The sequence below is a fragment of the Procambarus clarkii genome, chromosome 24 (genome assembly GCF_040958095.1).
Source record: "Procambarus clarkii isolate CNS0578487 chromosome 24, FALCON_Pclarkii_2.0, whole genome shotgun sequence".
NCBI classification, from domain to species: Eukaryota; Metazoa; Arthropoda; class Malacostraca; order Decapoda; family Cambaridae; genus Procambarus; species Procambarus clarkii.
Genome location: NC_091173.1, coordinates 7,691,029 through 7,708,744, shown reverse-complemented (window position 1 = coordinate 7,708,744; position 17,716 = coordinate 7,691,029). Strand labels below are relative to the sequence as shown.

At 51.0% G+C, this 17,716-nt stretch overlaps 1 protein-coding gene across 1 annotated transcript; it reads left to right on the top strand.

The window, feature by feature from the left end:
* Positions 1-6,588: 6,588 nt before the first annotated feature.
* Positions 6,589-16,564, top strand: LOC138368260 (uncharacterized protein FLJ40521-like). The gene is made up of 2 exons (XM_069330813.1): positions 6,589-6,731; positions 14,440-16,564. Exons 1-2 carry the CDS (start codon positions 6,589-6,591, stop codon positions 16,562-16,564), a joined length of 2,268 nt encoding a protein of 755 aa, XP_069186914.1.
* The last annotated feature ends 1,152 nt before the right edge of the window (positions 16,565-17,716 follow it).

Below are 17,716 nucleotides of genomic sequence, written 5' to 3'. Positions count from 1 at the left end.
ACTCGCTGCAATTTGCTGCAATAGCCTCCAACAGTCTGCAACTCGCTGCAATTTGCTGCAATAGCCTCCAACAGTCTGCAACTCGCTGCAATTTGCTGCAATAGCCTCCAACAGTCTGCAACTCGCTGCAATTTGCTGCAATAGCCTCCAACAGTCTGCAACTCGCTGCAATTTGCTGCAATAGCCTCCAACAGTCTGCAACTCGCTGCAATTTGCTGCAATAGCCTCCAACAGTCTGCAACTCGCTGCAATTTGCTGCAATAGCCTCCAACAGTCTGCAACTCGCTGCAATTTGCTGCAATAGCCTCCAACAGTCTGCAACTCGCTGCAATTTGCTGCAATAGCCTCCAACAGTCTGCAACTCGCTGCAATTTGCTGCAATAGCCTCCAACAGTCTGCAACTCGCTGCAATTTGCTGCAATAGCCTCCAACAGTCTGCAACTCGCTGCAATTTGCTGCAATAGCCTCCAACAGTCTGCAACTCGCTGCAATTTGCTGCAATACCTCCACCAGTCTGCAACTCGCTGCAATTTGCTGCAATAGCCTCCAACAGTCTGCAACTCGCTGCAATTTGCTGCAATAGCCTCCAACAGTCTGCAACTCGCTGCAATTTGCTGCAATAGCCTCCAACAGTCTGCAACTCGCTGCAATTTGCTGCAATAGCCTCCAACAGTCTGCAACTCGCTGCAATTTGCTGCAATAGCCTCCAACAGTCTGCAACTCGCTGCAATTTGCTGCAATAGCCTCCAACAGTCTGCAACTCGCTGCAATTTGCTGCAATAGCCTCCAACAGTCTGCAACTCGCTGCAATTTGCTGCAATAGCCTCCAACAGTCTGCAACTCGCTGCAATTTGCTGCAATACCTCCACCAGTCTGCAACTCGCTGCAATTTGCTGCAATACCTCCACCAGTCTGCAACTCGCTGCAATTTGCTGCAATAGCCTCCAACAGTCTGGAATACACAGGTAATGATCCTGAATCATCACATGGAAGACACAGGTAATTTGAATTCAGTTTCAAATGTAGATGTGATAGAGCCCAGTAGGCTTAGGAATCTGTACATCAGTTGATTGACAGTTGAGAGGCAGGACCAAAGAGCCGGAGCTCAGCCCTTGCAAGCACAATTGGGTGAGTACAATTCGGTGAGTAGAACGTCCTGTAGCTACTTTTAATGACATGAAGATATTTGTAATAATCTGCAACTGTCTGAAGTACGTTGAAGGAGAGTATCTGAGAGTAATATAGGAAGGTCTACAATAATCGAGAACGATGTAGAGTGATTTTGAATCACCGAAAATTATCTATAAAGATTCAAAATGGTTGTTGAAGAATCTGGAATACCAGAAAACGCTTAACAATAAGCTGGGCGGCATTATTATCTTTTAAGCTGGGCGGCATTATTATCGTTTCATACGTCCTTCCTCCTGTATCTTTTTCACCTTCTGGCTTAGGCGACTTTCAGTCGTTCCAGCTTTCTCAAAACCCAACTGTCGAGTACACAATGTGTCAACTTTGTGAAAGAGAAAACATGCACTCTCTTGAACATTATATTGTAGAATGTCCCATACTGACTGACTTTCGCCCTCCTGGGCTAAGGTATGCTGAACTCTGTAGTTACTATATGAGTACTGGAACACTTGATGATATATTGGACTTGTATCCAAAATTGACCATGTAATGTATCAATCATACAATGTATGTATGTGATGTAACTATATAACCTGAGCTTGTAAAAGCACCTTCATCACCTTCAGTGATTAAGTGCTTAACTGCACACTAGTTTCTTTATCAGCTACCTCACCCTGTCAGGGTAAATGAGACAAATGTATGTGAATGCATGTATGTGTGTATATATGTATGTGTATGTGTGTGTGTGTATGTATATGTATGGGTATAAAGCAAATATGGAAGCTGATCAGAATTACATTTCACCTTTGTGAATGTACATTAATGACACTATGTAAAAAACACATCTAATACTTTATGTAGGGCATACGTAAATCTGTGTATCTTTGTATTTACGTATGTAGGTTAGCTTAGCATTTTAAAAGCACCGAATCACCTTCTGTGGTTGAGTGTTCAATAAACCCCTGAACTATATGTTTAACACTTCTCTAACCCTGTCCATGGAGGACAGAAGAAAATGTATATATGCTGGTTAGCATTGTAAATGTGTGGCCACGTCTGTGGTAGAAAATAATAAAAAAAAAAAAAAAAAAAAAAAAAAAAAAGTCGTTCCTAGCAATCCTTTCTACTACCCTCTACACCGTGTGTCTGCTCCTAGCATCTTCTAGAGTATCTATTAATTTCTAGTTCCTTCTAACATCATCTATTAATTTCTAGTACCTTCTAATATCTATTAAGTTCAAGCACCTTGTAACATCCTCGAACCACTTCTAGCAGTTGTTAACACCTTCCATCTCTGATCGTATCGCTGTAAATATGTACATAAACACCAACGTGAGAAAATATGGAGATCATTTAACGCCTAACAGCTGGACCGTCCCATCACACGCCTGTATACATACATATACATGCTCGCACACATGTTCTTGAAGCTACATATACACAGCCGTCAAGCTGCACATGTGACAATGTATAGAAGTATACCTACTGGACGTAACACACCAGACCCCTGCACTAGAACACTCCATCATACAAGTGATACAGTTGGATGTGCAGGCGCGGGCGCAACATCCTGGCAAGAGTAACTCCTCAAGACGGTGACGGAGGCGGGGGTGGGGGAAGAGGGGGGACAAGTGACCAACCAGCCTCATAAAAATCAGTAAAGGAAGCACTGGGGCGGAGGAATATGCAAGACGGAAGTAGTCAGAGGCAGGTGAACACAAAAGGTGGACGGGAAGAGATAGGATGAGCCAGGCAGATGGACAGACGGCCCGGGCCGCCTCAATTCTACTCCAGTAGGCAATTTTATAATGGAAGAGAAGGGAGGGACGCAGCCACAGGCCAGAACTAATGTGAAGGGGAGCTTCCAATACGCCTGCCTCGCCCCCATCTTTACCCCCCCCCCCTCTTCTTTACATCTTATTTCCCCTTTCTTTCGGTCTCTCTTCCAAGCATTGTAACCCTGGCGTCGTGAGAGGTCTGGCGTCGTGAGAGGTCTAGTGTCGTGAGGTCTGGCGTCGTGAGAGGTCTAGTGTCGTGAGGTCTGGCGTCGTGAGGTCTGGCGTCGTGAGAGGTCTGGCGTTGTGAGAGGTCTGGTGTCGTGAGGTCTGGCGTCGTGAGACGTCTGGCGTCGTGAGACGTCTGGCGTCGTGAGACGTCTGGCGTCGTGAGAGGTCTGGCGTCGTGAGGGTCTGGCGTCGTGAGAGGTCTGGCGTCGTGAGACGTCTGGCGTTGTGAGAGGTCTGGTGTCGTGAGAGGTCTGGCGTCGTGAGAGGTCTGGCGTCGTGAGAGGTCTGGCGTCGTGAGAGGTCTGGTGTCGTGAGAGGTCTGGCGTCGTGACAGATCTGGCGTCGTGAGAGGTGTGGCGTCGTGAGAGGTCTGACGTCGTGAGAGGTGTGGCGTCGTGAGAGGTCTGGTGTCGTGAGAGGTCTGGTGTCGTGAGAGGTCTGGCGTCGTGAGAGGTCTGGCGTCGTGAGAGGTCTGGTGTCGTGAGAGGTGTGGCGTCGTGAGAGATCTGGCGTCGTGAGAGGTCTGGTGTCGTGAGAGGTGTGGCGTCGTGAGAGATCTGGCGTCGTGAGAGGTCTGGTGTCGTGAGAGGTCTGGCGTCGTGGTGATGGCACCTGTCGTCTGGTGTCACTCGCTGTGTTCAAGTGTCACCTCAGGATTATCTTATTTAGCCTCGTATAGCATCCTTTGAAAGAGCATCTAGGTGAGCACATCTAGGTGAGCACATCTAAGTGAGCACATCTAAGTGAGCACATCTAGGTGAGCACATCTAGGTGAGCACGTCTAGGTGAGTACATCTAGGTGAGCACATCTAAGTGAGCACATCTAAGTGAGCACATCTAGGTGAGCACATCTAGGTGAGCACATCTAGGTGAGCACATCTAGGTGAGCACATCTAAGTGAGCACATCTAGGTGAGCACATCTAGTTCAGCACATCTAGGTGAGCACATCTAGGTGAGCACATCTCGGTGAGCACATCTAGGTGAGCACATCTAGGTGAGCACATCTAGGTGAGCACATCTAGGTGAGCACATCTAGGTGAGCACATCTAGTTCAGCACATCTAGGTCAGCACATCTAGGTGAGCACATCTAGGTCAGCACATCTAGGTCAGCACATCTAGGTCAGCACATCTAGGTCAGCACATCTAGTTCAGCACATCTAGGTCAGCACATCTAGGTCAGCACATCTAAGTCAGCACATCTAGGTCAGCACATCTAGGTCAGCACATCTACGTCAGCACATCTAGGTCAGCACATCTAGGTCAGCACATCTAGTTCAGCACATCTAGGTCAGCACATCTAGGTCAGCACATCTAGTTCAGCACATCTAGTTCAGCACATCTAGGTCAGCACATCTAGGTCAGCACATCTAGTTCAGCACATCTAGGTCAGCACATCTAGTTCAGCACATCTAGGTCAGCACATCTAGGTCAGCACATCTAGTTCAGCACATCTAGGTCAGCACATCTAGGTCAGCACATCTAGGTCAGCACATCTAGTTCAGCACATCTAGGTCAGCACATCTAGTTCAGCACATCTCGGTCAGCACATCTAGGTCAGCACATCTAGTTCAGCACATCTAGTTCAGCACATCTAGGTCAGCACATCTAGTTCAGCACATCTAGGTCAGCACATCTAGGTCAGCACATCTAGTTCAGCACATCTAGGTCAACACATCTAGGTCAGCACATCAAGGTCAGCACATCTAGGTCAGCACATCTAGTTCAGCACATCTAGGTCAGCACATCTAGTTCAGCACATCAAGGTCAGCACATCTAGTTCAGCATATCTAGTTCAGCACATCTAGGTCAGCACATCTAGGAGACCACATCTAGGAGACCACATCTAGGTGACCACATCTTGGAGACCACATCTAGGAGACCACATCTAGGTGAGCACATCTAGGAGACCACATCTAGGTGAGCACATCTAGGTGAGCACATCTAGGTGAGCACATCTAGGTGAGCACATCTAGGAGACCACATCTAGGAGACCACATCTAGGAGACCACATCTAGGAGACCACATGTAGGCGAGTTGATAAACGGTTCATAATTTGAACATTTAAACATTTAAAACCACTGGTCTGCTACTGCTTAAAACTTTCCTGGAAAAAAATATAACATATTCTTTAAAGACCAACAGACTAACGACGTGCACAAGTAAAGCCTCAATCTCATTATTTTTATGCTGGACACCTTGTGTGTGTGTTTGTGCTGTGTTTGTACTTGTTTGGCCGCTCTGGATGACATCCATGGTGCAACACCTCGCATGGCTGAGAGAGAGAGAGAGAGAGAGAGAGAGAGAGAGAGAGAGAGAGAGAGAGAGAGAGAGAGAGAGAGAGAGAGAGAGAGAGAGAGAGAGAGAGAGAGAGAGAGAGAGAGAGAGAGAGAGAGAGAGAGACAGAGAGAGAGGTTGGTCAACAAGGTGGATTGTAACAGGAGGGAGGGAGGACAAGAAATTCCGAACAAAGTAGGGGAAGCAGGAGAGAAGGAGGAAAGAGGGATGAAGGATGGGTAGATAGAACATGAGGGAGGTTGAGGCAGGAACTGAGGTGGGGAAGAGGCGAGCGGGAATAGAAAATGGGGAGCGAACGGGGAGAGGGGAGGCAGGAGGGAGAGAATGGAGGAGGAAGAGTAGAGTGATGTAGGAGGAATAAGAAGAATAAGGCGAGTAGACTGATTTTATTCTATCTATACTATGATGTTATACTATACTAAGTATAAGATGTTCTAAGTTCTAAGATGTTCTGATGCTTGCTGTCACCACCTGTCATTGAAACTAAATATAAATTTATTTTATTTAAACAATGCGACAGGAACACTGCTTAATTTAGTTATTTCTCACGTGTTCATCTAGATATCTCTCTAGCCTTAACTCTTACTTGAAGGGACATTGATTCAAAAAGAGAACTAAACAAGTCAAGCTTGTTCTTCTACACATAGAAATTTATTAATCAAGTTATCTCAATTTATTTCAATTAACATTTTGACATCCTATTATTTAACACAATATTTACCAAATTGAAAGCGGGGGGGGGATCACCCACTCCATACACGCCCACACCATACATAGCTAAATGGTTCAGACTCTACTAGCTTGTCACCACTAAAACACAATGCATAACTGAACTCTTACCTCACTAACAAGTTCACCCAGGGGTGGGTGATGGCTAATCACCCGCCCGGATGGAGGAGCTGGTTGGATGTACTCTCTCTTGTAAAGGTTCCACTCTCACTACTCAACCACCTCTCTGGCCGAGCCAGGGTGGGTACTCTCGCAAGCCAGAACAGGGCTTCTTTGTTGAAAGTACTGCCGTCAGCGGATTGAAGCTAGTCAACACCTCCCCTCATACCATCTCGCACCACCCCAACACGCACATAAGCATACATACACACACAATTACAACTCACAATTATACACGAAAGAGTGCAAAATACTTGCACTGTTACAGGATGAGGAAGGCTGGACAGGAAAACTGGACAGGAAGACTGGACAGGAAGACTGGTCAGAAAGACTGGACAGGAAGACTGGTCAGAAAGACTGGACAGGAGGACTGGACAGGAAGACTGGACAGGAAGACTGGACAGGAAGACTGGTCAGAAAGAGTGGACAGGAGGCCTGGCCAGCTGGTGAGGGAGAGACGGTCGGCCGTTTAGAGACAATCTGATCCTTTCCAGGAGATGTGAGTCAATTCCCAGGACTGACAGGCGTAGTTGAGGCGGGATCCTCCACTCTTCCGGCGGACTGGACAACAAAAGCTGCCTATTATGACCCAACAAAGGTCGCTCCAAATACCCTATATAGTTGTCAATTAGCTGGTCTGTGTAGCAACGAGTGAGGGGTAAACTAACTGTTAAATAACCCACCGGTTCACTGAGTATACACACACTCTCTCAACCGGTTAGTTTGGTCGTACTGTAAACCATCAAAAAAATTTCCAAAATGAATGCAAGTTATTTCCAAATCGGGGTTTATAATGGCCCAATAAAATGTAATATGTATGTGTACACACACACAGCATTTCCACCCCTCCCTTCCTTTGGGTTGGACGGTAGAGCGACGGTCTCACTTTATGCAGGTCGGAGTTCAATCCCCCCGACCGTCCACGTGGTTGAGGGCACCATTCCTTAACCCCGTCCCATCTCAAATCCTTATCCTAATCCATTCCAAGTGCTATATAGAGGTAATGGCTTGGCGATTTCTCCTAATAGTTTCCTTCCCTTCTCCCTCTTCCATCCCTACTATTCCCTCCCACCAACAACCTACTTGTAACCCTTTCCTCTTGCTCTCTCCCTCTCCCTTATCTCCTCCCTCCCATTTCTAATAACTTCCTTAATTTCAATTACTTTGGCTTTCTTGGTTATTTCCTCGCCAACCATTCCTTTGTCTCTTCCGTTTTCCACTAATACTGTCTACGTCCTCCTCCCCTTCCCGTCTTCCCACACCCCTTCCCGTCTTCCCACACCCCCTTCCCGTCTTCCCACACCCCTTCCCGTCTTCCCACACCCCCTTCCCGTCTTCGCACACCCCTTCCCGTCTTCGCACACCCCTTCCCGTCTTCGCACACCCCTTCCCGTCTTCGCACACCCCTTCCCGTCTTCCAACACCTCTTCCCGTCTTCCAACACCCCTTCCCGTCTTCCAACACCCCTTCCCGTCTTCCAACACCCCTTCCCGTCTTCCAACACCCCTTCCCGTCTTCCAACACCCCTTCCCGTCTTCCCACACCCCTTCCCGTCTTCCAACACCCCTTCCCGTCTTCCCACACCCCTTCCCGTCTTCCAACACCCCTTCCCGTCTTCCAACACCCCTTCCCGTCTTCCCACACCCCTTCCCGTCTTCGCACACCCCTTCCCGTCTTCCAACACCCCTTCCCGTCTTCCCACACCCCTTCCCGTCTTCCCACACCCCTTCCCGTCTTCCAACACCCCTTCCCGTCTTCCAACACCCCTTCCCGTCTTCCAACACCCCTTCCCGTCTTCCAACACCCCTTCCTTCTTACCTCCATCACCTGGGCAAGTGGAAGAGGGAGAAGTACTCTCTCACTTGTGTAGTTTTATGATATATGTTACGGATAATAGTTTGGAATAGGAGGTAATTAATCAATAGCCAGTGCTGTTGTTACAACTATTGTTACTGCTGGTGTTGTTACAACTATTGTTACTGCTGGTGTTGTTGTTACAACTATTGTTACTGCTGGTGTTGTTACAACTATTGTTACTGCTGGTGTTGTTACAACTATTGTTACTGCTGGTGTTGTTACAACTATTGTTACTGCTGGTGTTGTTACAACTATTGTTACTGCTGGTGTTGTTACAACTATTGTTACTGCTGGTGTTGTTACAACTATTGTTACTGCTGGTGTTGTTGTTACCATTACTAAACAGTGCTTTAGCAATATACACCATCACTGAAGTTCTAAGCCATATGTAATTAAATATATATATCTAAAGCGTATTACTTTGTTGTATTATCTGCCCCGTCCAGATGCCAGAACAGTAACTGTGTTCAAGTTAAGAAATAGGTATATGATTCTGGAAAGAAGGTTGGGGGTACAGGGTATGTACCCCTGTACCCCCAACCCTCGCTCTCCCCCTCCCTTTCCCCAATCCACCCCCCCCAATGCTTCACAATCCTCCCTCCCCCCCCCATGCTTCACAATCCACCCCCCCCATGCTTCACAATCCACCCCCCCATGCTTCAAAATCCACCCCCCCCCATGCTTCACAATCCCACCCCCCCATGCTTCACAATCCACCCCCCCATGCTTCACAATCCACCCCCCATGCTTCACAATCCACCCCCCCATGCTTCACAATCCACCCCCCCATGCTTCACAATCCACCCCCCCATGCTTCACAATCCACCCCCCCCCATGCTTCACAATCCACCCCCCCATGCTTCATAATCCACCCCCCCATGCTTCACAATCCACCCCCCCATGCTTCACAATCCACCCCCCCCCATGCTTCACAATCCACCCCCCCCCATGCTTCACAATCCACCCCCCCCATGCTTCACAATCCACCCCCCCAATGCTTCACAATCCACCCTCCCCCCCCATGCTTCACAATCAACCCCCCCCCATGCTTCACAATCCACCCCCCCATGCTTCACAATCCACGCCCCCAAGATGCTTCACAATCCACCCCCCCCCCATGCTTCACAATCCACCCCCCATGCTTCACAATCCACCCCCCAATGCTTCACAATCCACCCCCCCATGCTTCACAATCCACCCCCCCCCCCCATGCTTCACAATCCACCCCCCCCCATGCTTCACAATCCACCCCCCCATGCTTCACAATCCACCCCCCCATGCTTCACAATCCACCCCCCCCCCATGCTTCACAATCCACCCCCCCCCATGCTTCACAATCCACCCCCCCATGCTTCACAATCCACCCCCCCCCCCATGCTTCACAATCCACCCCCCCATGCTTCACAATCCACCCCCCCCCCCCATGCTTCACAATCCACCCTCCCCCCCATGCTTCACAATCCACCCCCCCCATGCTTCACAATCCACCCCCCCCATGCTTCACAATCCACCCCCCCATGCTTCACAATTCAACCCTCCCCCATGCTTCACAATCCACCCCCCCATGCTTCACAATCCACCCCCCCATGCTTCACAATCCACCCCCCCCCAATGCTTCACAATCCACCCTCCCCCCCCCATGCTTCACAATCCACCCCCCCATGCTTCACAATCCACCCCCCCCCATGCTTCACAATCCACCCCCCATGCTTCACAATCCACCCCCCCCCATGCTTCACAATCCACCCCCCCATGCTTCACAATCCACCACCCCCCCATGCTTCACAATCCACCCCCCCATGCTTCACAATCCACCCCCCCATGCTTCACAATCCACCCCCCCCCATGCTTCACAATCCACCCCCCCCATGCTTCACAATCCACCCCCCCATGCTTCACAATCCACCCCCCCATGCTTCACAATCCCCCCCATGCTTCACAATCCACCCCCCCCATGCTTCACAATCCACCCCCCCCCAATGCTTCACAATCCACCCCCCCCATGCTTCACAATCCCCCCCCCATGCTTCACAATCCACCCCCCCCCATGCTTCACAATCCACCCCCCCCCCATGCTTCACAATCCACCCCCCCATGCTTCACAATCCACCTCCCCCCCATGCTTCACAATCCACCCCCCCCCATGCTTCACAATCCACCCCCCCCCAATGCTTCACAATCCACCCCCCCATGCTTCACAATCCCCCCCCCATGCTTCACAATCCACCCCCCCATGCTTCACAATCCACCCCCCCATGCTTCACAATCCACCCCCCCCATGCTTCACAATCCACCCCCCCCATGCTTCACAATCCCCCCCCCATGCTTCACAATCCACCCCCCCCATGCTTCACAATCCACCCCCCCCAATGCTTCACAATCCACCCTCCCCCCCATGCTTCACAATCCACCCCCCCATGCTTCACAATCCACCCCCCCATGCTTCACAATCCACCCCCCCCCATGCTTCACAATCCACCCCCCCCCCATGCTTCACAATCCACCCCCCCATGCTTCACAATCCACCCCCCCATGCTTCACAATCCACCCCCCATGCTTCACAATCCACCCCCCCATGCTTCACAATCCACCCCCCCATGCTTCACAATCCAACCCCCCATGCTTCACAATCCCCCCCCCCATGCTTCACAATCCACCCCCCCCATGCTTCACAATCCACCCCCCCAATGCTTCACAATCCAACCCCCCCATGCTTCACAATCCCCCCCCCATGCTTCACAATCCACCCCCCCCCATGCTTCACAATCCACCCCCCCATGCTTCACAATCCCCCCCCCCATGCTTCACAATCCACCCCCCCATGCTTCACAATCCCCCCCCCCCATGCTTCACAATCCACCCCCCCCATGCTTCACAATCCACCCCCCCCATGCTTCACAATCCACCCCCCCATGCTTCACAATCCCCCCCATGCTTCACAATCCACCCCCCCATGCTTCACAATCCCCCCCCATGCTTCGCAATCCACCCCCCCCCCATGCCTCACGATCCACCCCCCCCATGCTTCACAATCCACCCCCCCCCATGCTTCACAATCCACCCCCCCATGCTTCACAATCCCCCCCATGCTTCACAATCCACCCCCCCCCCAATGCTTCACAATCCACCCCCCCCCCCATGCTTCACAATCCACCCCCCCCCCATGCTTCACAATCCACCCCCCCCCCAATGCTTCACAATCCACCCCCCCCATGCTTCACAATCCACCACCCCCCCATGCTTCACAATCCACCCTACCACCTGCTGACGTACGCCTCCTTGGGTGGTTCTAAGTTTGTTTTGATAATTAGCGTAAACTATCCGGGCCCATTCATTGTGCCGGAGCGCTGAGTAAACACTGTAAGTGAGGCTGGGGTGTGGCATCCTGGGGGAGTGAACGAGGCCCTGGGAGAGTGCTAGGGGGAGAGAAAGAGAGAGAGAGAGAGAGAGAGAGAGAGAGAGAGAGAGAGAGAGAGAGAGAGAGAGAGAGAGAGAGAGAGAGAGAGAGAGAGAGAGAGAGAGAGAGAGAGAGAGAGATTTCAAACTACATAACGGGAGTAACAGAGAATGATAAGGAAGTGTGCGAAGAATTCAATAAAAGCTTCCAGAAAGTTGTATAGGTGGAACAAGATCTACCATTAAATCCAAAGTTACTCAAGGGCAGACACTGCCAGAAGATAGACTGATCAAAATAGGAGAGTAAACAGAAGAAGTTAGGAAACAGAGGAACTGGATTAGATGGAAAGACACAGGCCCTGACAGGATCTCACCACGGGTCCAAAAAGAGAGGCAGGTTTGCACTTCTCACCAGAAATGGGGGGAACTACCTGAAATTTAGAAGATGCCAAAGGCAAGAGTCACTCATCTGCAAGTCGGCATCACTAACAAATATTCACAATAAGATATTAGAGACTACTTGGCAGGCGCGTTGAACACTTTGAACATATGAATTCTGTTTACAAAATTCGTATGTTCATCAACATGGATTTAGAAAGGAAAATCTTACTTGACCAAAATTATTAAGAGTTCTATGGCATGATGTCAATAATCAGACAGGAAAAAGTGGGCTGAGAAGACTGCAATTTCCTGAATTGTCATGAAGCTTTTAACACTGTTCCTCACAAGCAACTCATACACAAACTAGAATAACAGGCTGGTGTATCAGGAAGAGTACTAAAGAGAGTGAGGGTACCCATCTCTCTCTCTCTCTCTCTTGCCTAATTTTTGTTGCCCGGTCATAGAACTCAATTAAACCTGTTAGACATGATTTGCCATCCCTGAACCCATGCTGATGTTGCGTTACAAAGTTCGTTCACTCCAGATGCTCTGGAGTGAACGATGTGTGTACTCACCTAATTGAACTCACCTAATTGTGCTTGCGGGGGTTGAGCTCTGGCTCTTTGGTCCCGCCTCTCAACCATCAATCAACTGGTGTACAGATTCCTGAGCTTACTGGGCTCTATCATATCTACATTTGAAACTGTGTATGGAGTCAGCCTCCACCACATCACTTCCTGTGTGTGTGTGTGTACTCACCTAGTTGTACTCACCTAGTTGTGTCTGCAGGATCGAGCATTGACTCTTGGATCCCGCCTTTCGAGCATCGGTTGTTTACAGCAATGACTCCTGTCCCATTTCCCTATCATACCTGGTTTTAAAATTATGAATAGTATTTGCTTCCACAACCTGTTCCTGAAGTGCATTCCATTTCCCCACTAATGGAATTGTGTGTGTGTGTGTGTGTGTGTGTGTGTGTGTGTGTGTGTGTGTGTGTGTGTGTGTGTGTGTGTGTGTGTGTGTGTGTGTGTGTGTGTGTGTACTCACCTAATTGTGCTTGCGGGGATTGAGCTCTGACTCTTTGGTCCCGCCTCTCAACCGTCAATCAACTGGTGTACAGATTCCTGAGCCTACTGGCTCTGTCATATCTACATTTGAAACTGTGTATGGAGTCAGCCTCCACCACATCACTTCCTAGTGCATTCCATTTACTAACTACTCTTACACTGAAAAAGTTTTTTCTAATGTCTCTGTGGCTCATTTGGGTACTCAGCTTCCACCTGTGTCCCCTTGTTCGCGTACCACCCGTGTTAAAAAATCCATCCTTGTCTACCCCTGTCAATTCCCCTGAGAATTTTGTATGTGGTGATCATGTCTCCCCGAGCTCTTCTGCCTTCCAGCGACGTGAGGTGCAGTTCACGTAGTCTGTCCTCATAACTCATGCCTCTTAGTTCTGGGACTAGCCTAGTGGCATACCTCTGAACTTTTTCCAGCTTCGTCTTGTGCTTGACTAGATACGGGCTCCATGCTGGGGCTGCATACTTCAGGATTGGCCTTACAATCACACACACACAATTTGTGTGTGTGTGTGTGTGTGTGTGTGTGTGTGTGTGTGTGTGTGTGTGTGTGTGTGTGTGTGTGTGTGTGTGTGTGTGTGTGTGTGTGTGTGTGTGTGTGTGTGTGTGTGTGTGTGTGTGTGTGTGTGTGTGCGTGTGTGTGTGTGTGTGTGTGTGTGTGTGTGTGTGTGTGTGTGTGTGTGTGTGTGTGTGTGTGTGTGTGTGTGTGTGTGTGTGGAGGAATACCGTCAACACAGGCTCCTCTCTCCTGCCTCGCTGACTCACTCACACATCACCAACTTGTTGACATTCACTCCCATCGCCACCATCTCGCCCTCAACTTGACGATGTGACTTGCAATGGGGGTTGCAACAGTTAGCTAGACCGTGGAGACTTGCGGGTGATGCCACATAAGAGCGGCGCCAGCAACACTTCACCTGGACACATGACACACCCGGACACTTGGACACATGACACACCCGGACACTTGGACACATGACACACCCGGACACTTGGACACATGACACACCCGGACACTTGGACACATGACACACCCGGACACTTGGACACATGACACACCCGGACACTTGGACACCTGGATCAACACGACACAAGAATTACACAGCAAATATTGTGGAGTAGCATACGGACACTCGTTCAGTCACTACTTGCTCACCTGTAACATGTTCCAGCAGGCTTCAGAACATGGAACATAAATTAGGAACATTAATATGCTGACACACACACACATATTGACATCTGCAGCCAAAGATCTGTTTATTAAAGATTATTAAATTAATATTTCTCTTTCAACAACAAGAGAAGTTGTCTAGAGATTTTAAGAAAATTATGCATGTTGCTTTATTTGTAAAGAATTAAACACAAATAGTTATAGGAGTAAAATAAGCGTGTGTGTGTGTGTATTACAAGCAGTTACAGGCAGCAGCAGACGCAGCCCCATCACCAGTTACAGGCAGCAGCAGACGCAGCCCCATCACCAGTTACAGGCAGCAGCAGACGCAGCCCCATCACCAGTTACAGGACAGCAGCCGACGCAGCCCCATCACCAGTTACAGGCAGCAGCAGACGCAGCCCCATCACCAGTTACAGGCAGCAGCCGACGCAGCCCCATCACCAGTTACAGGCAGCAGCAGACGCAGCCCCATCACCAGTTACAGGCAGCAGCAGACGCAGCCCCATCACCAGTTACAGCCAGCAGCAGACGCAGCCCCATCACCAGTTACAGCCAGTAGCAGACGCAGCCCCATCACCAGTTACAGGCAGCAGCAGACGCAGCCCCATCACCAGTTACAGGCAGCAGCAGACGCAGCCCCATCACCAGTTACAGGCAGCAGCAGACGCAGCCCCATCACCAGTTACAGGCAGCAGCAGACGCAGCCCCATCACCAGTTACAGGCAGCAGCAGACGCAGCCCCATCACCAGTTACAGGCAGCAGCAGACGCAGCCCCATCACCAGTTACAGGCAGCAGCAGACGCAGCCCCATCACCAGTTACAGGCACCAGCAGACGCAGCCCCATCACCAGTTACAGGCAGCAGCAGACGCAGCCCCATCACCAGTTACAGGCAGCAGCAGACGCAGCCCCATCACCAGTTACAGCCAGCAGCAGACGCAGCCCCATCACCAGTTACAGGCAGCAGCAGACGCAGCCCCATCACCAGTTACAGACAGCAGCAGACGCAGCCCCATCACCAGTTACAGGCAGCAGCAGACGCAGCCCCATCACCAGTTACAGGCACCAGCAGACGCAGCCCCATCACCAGTTACAGGCAGCAGCAGACGCAGCCCCATCACCAGTTACAGGCAGCAGCAGACGCAGCCCCATCACCAGTTACAGACAGCAGCAGACGCAGCCCCATCACCAGTTACAGGCAGCAGCAGACGCAGCCCCATCACCAGTTACAGGCAGCAGCAGACGCAGCCCCATCACCAGTTACAGGCAGCAGCAGACGCAGCCCCATCACCAGTTACAGGCAGCAGCAGACGCAGCCCCATCACCAGTTACAGGCAGCAGCAGACGCAGCCCCATCACCAGTTACAGGCAGCAGCAGACGCAGCCCCATCACCAGTTACAGACAGCAGCAGACGCAGCCCCATCACCAGTTACAGGCAGCAGCAGACGCAGCCCCATCACCAGTTACAGGCAGCAGCAGACGCAGCCCCATCACCAGTTACAGGCAGCAGCAGACGCAGCCCCATCACCAGTTACAGGCAGCAGCAGACGCAGCCCCATCACCAGTTACAGGCAGCAGCAGACGCAGCCCCATCACCAGTTACAGGCAGCAGCAGACGCAGCCCCATCACCAGTTACAGGCAGCAGCAGACGCAGCCCCATCACCAGTTACAGGCAGCAGCAGACGCAGCCCCATCACCAGTTACAGGCAGCAGCAGACGCAGCCCCATCACCAGTTACAGGCAACAGCAGACGCAGCCCCATCACCAGTTACAGGCAGCAGCCGACGCAGCCCCATCACCAGTTACAGGCAGCAGCAGACGCAGCCCCATCACCAGTTACAGGCAGCAGCAGACGCAGCCCCATCACCAGTTACAGGCAGCAGCAGACGCAGCCCCATCACCAGTTACAGGCAGCAGCAGACGCAGCCCCATCACCAGTTACAGACAGCAGCAGAAGCAGCCCCATCACCAGTTACAGGCAGCAGCAGACGCAGCCCCATCACCAGTTACAGACAGCAGCAGACGCAGCCCCATCACCAGTTACAGGCAGCAGCAGACGCAGCCCCATCACCAGTTACAGGCAACAGCAGACGCAGCCCCATCACCAGTTACAGGCAGCAGCCGACGCAGCCCCATCACCAGTTACAGGCAGCAGCAGACGCAGCCCCATCACCAGTTACAGGCAGCAGCAGACGCAGCCCCATCACCAGTTACAGGCAGCAGCAGACGCAGCCCCATCACCAGTTACAGGCAGCAGCAGACGCAGCCCCATCACCAGTTACAGACAGCAGCAGACGCAGCCCCATCACCAGTTACAGGCAGCAGCAGACGCAGCCCCATCACCAGTTACAGCCAGTAGCAGGAGCCCCACCACCAGTTACAGCCAGTAGCAGGAGCCCCACCACCAGTTACAGCCAGTAGCAGGAGCCCCACCACCAGTTACAGTCAGTAGCAGGAGCCCCACCACCAGTTACAGCCAGTAGCAGGAGCCCCACCACCAGTTACAGCCAGTAGCAGGAGCCCCATCACCAGTTACAGCCAGTAGCAGGAGCCCCACCACCAGTTACAGCCAGTAGCAGGAGCCCCACCACCAGTTACAGCCAAGAACAGGGAAGTATAATGGAATATGAAATTTTGAGAGGTCGAACAACGTGATGGGTGTAACAGCGACTCCCAAGAAAGAACAGGGTCCTTGTTTCGTTTTTTGGATAGTTTGCCTTACTGTGCGGCAGGTCAGGGTGCTGGGACTGTGGTAGTGACGGTGCGACAGGACCTTGAGGACTGTAACCAGTTTACAGTCCTGGTTACAGTTACGGAAATGTCTCTAGCTCTTCAGTGAAAGATTTGTTGGGTGTTTCGGCCTATTTTCATCTCCCTCTCCCCGTCTCTCCTCGTTCCCAGCTCCTCTCGTCCAGTGAACACCCCCCGGCTGCCACCATTGACTTTCCCTTGTAAATGGCACTACAGTACCACATTTTGACCTTCAACACGTGGACAACGTCCCCTCTCTTCTCTCACTGATCTCTCACTCTGACGCCTCCCTCAATAACGTCTCTCCATTGAATTCTCTTTCTGTCCTCTAAGCTCTCTCTCTCTCTCTCTCTCTCTCTCTCTCTCTCTCTCTCTCTCTCTCTCTCTCTCTCTCTCTCTCTCTCTCTCTCTCTCTCTCTCTCTCTCTCTCTCTCTCTCTCTCTCTCTCTCTCTCTCTCTCTCTCTCTCTCTCTCTCTCTCTCTCTCTCTCTCTCTCTCTCTCTCTCTCTCTCTCTCTCTCTCTCTCTCTCTCTCTCTCTCTTCACTACCGTATTTCGTAATTCTTCACCCTCCCCGCTTGACCTCTCTGCATCAAATGATCACTACACTAGCCGACCAGTACACCAGCCGACCATTCAGTTGCCTGCACCACAAACCAACTGGCGAACAGCCGAACTGGCAGCGAGGCTTCCCAGAGTGCAGCAGTAATTGCGTCTACACGGCCGGGGAAATAAGGTGGTCAGACGCTGTAGTTTACGGA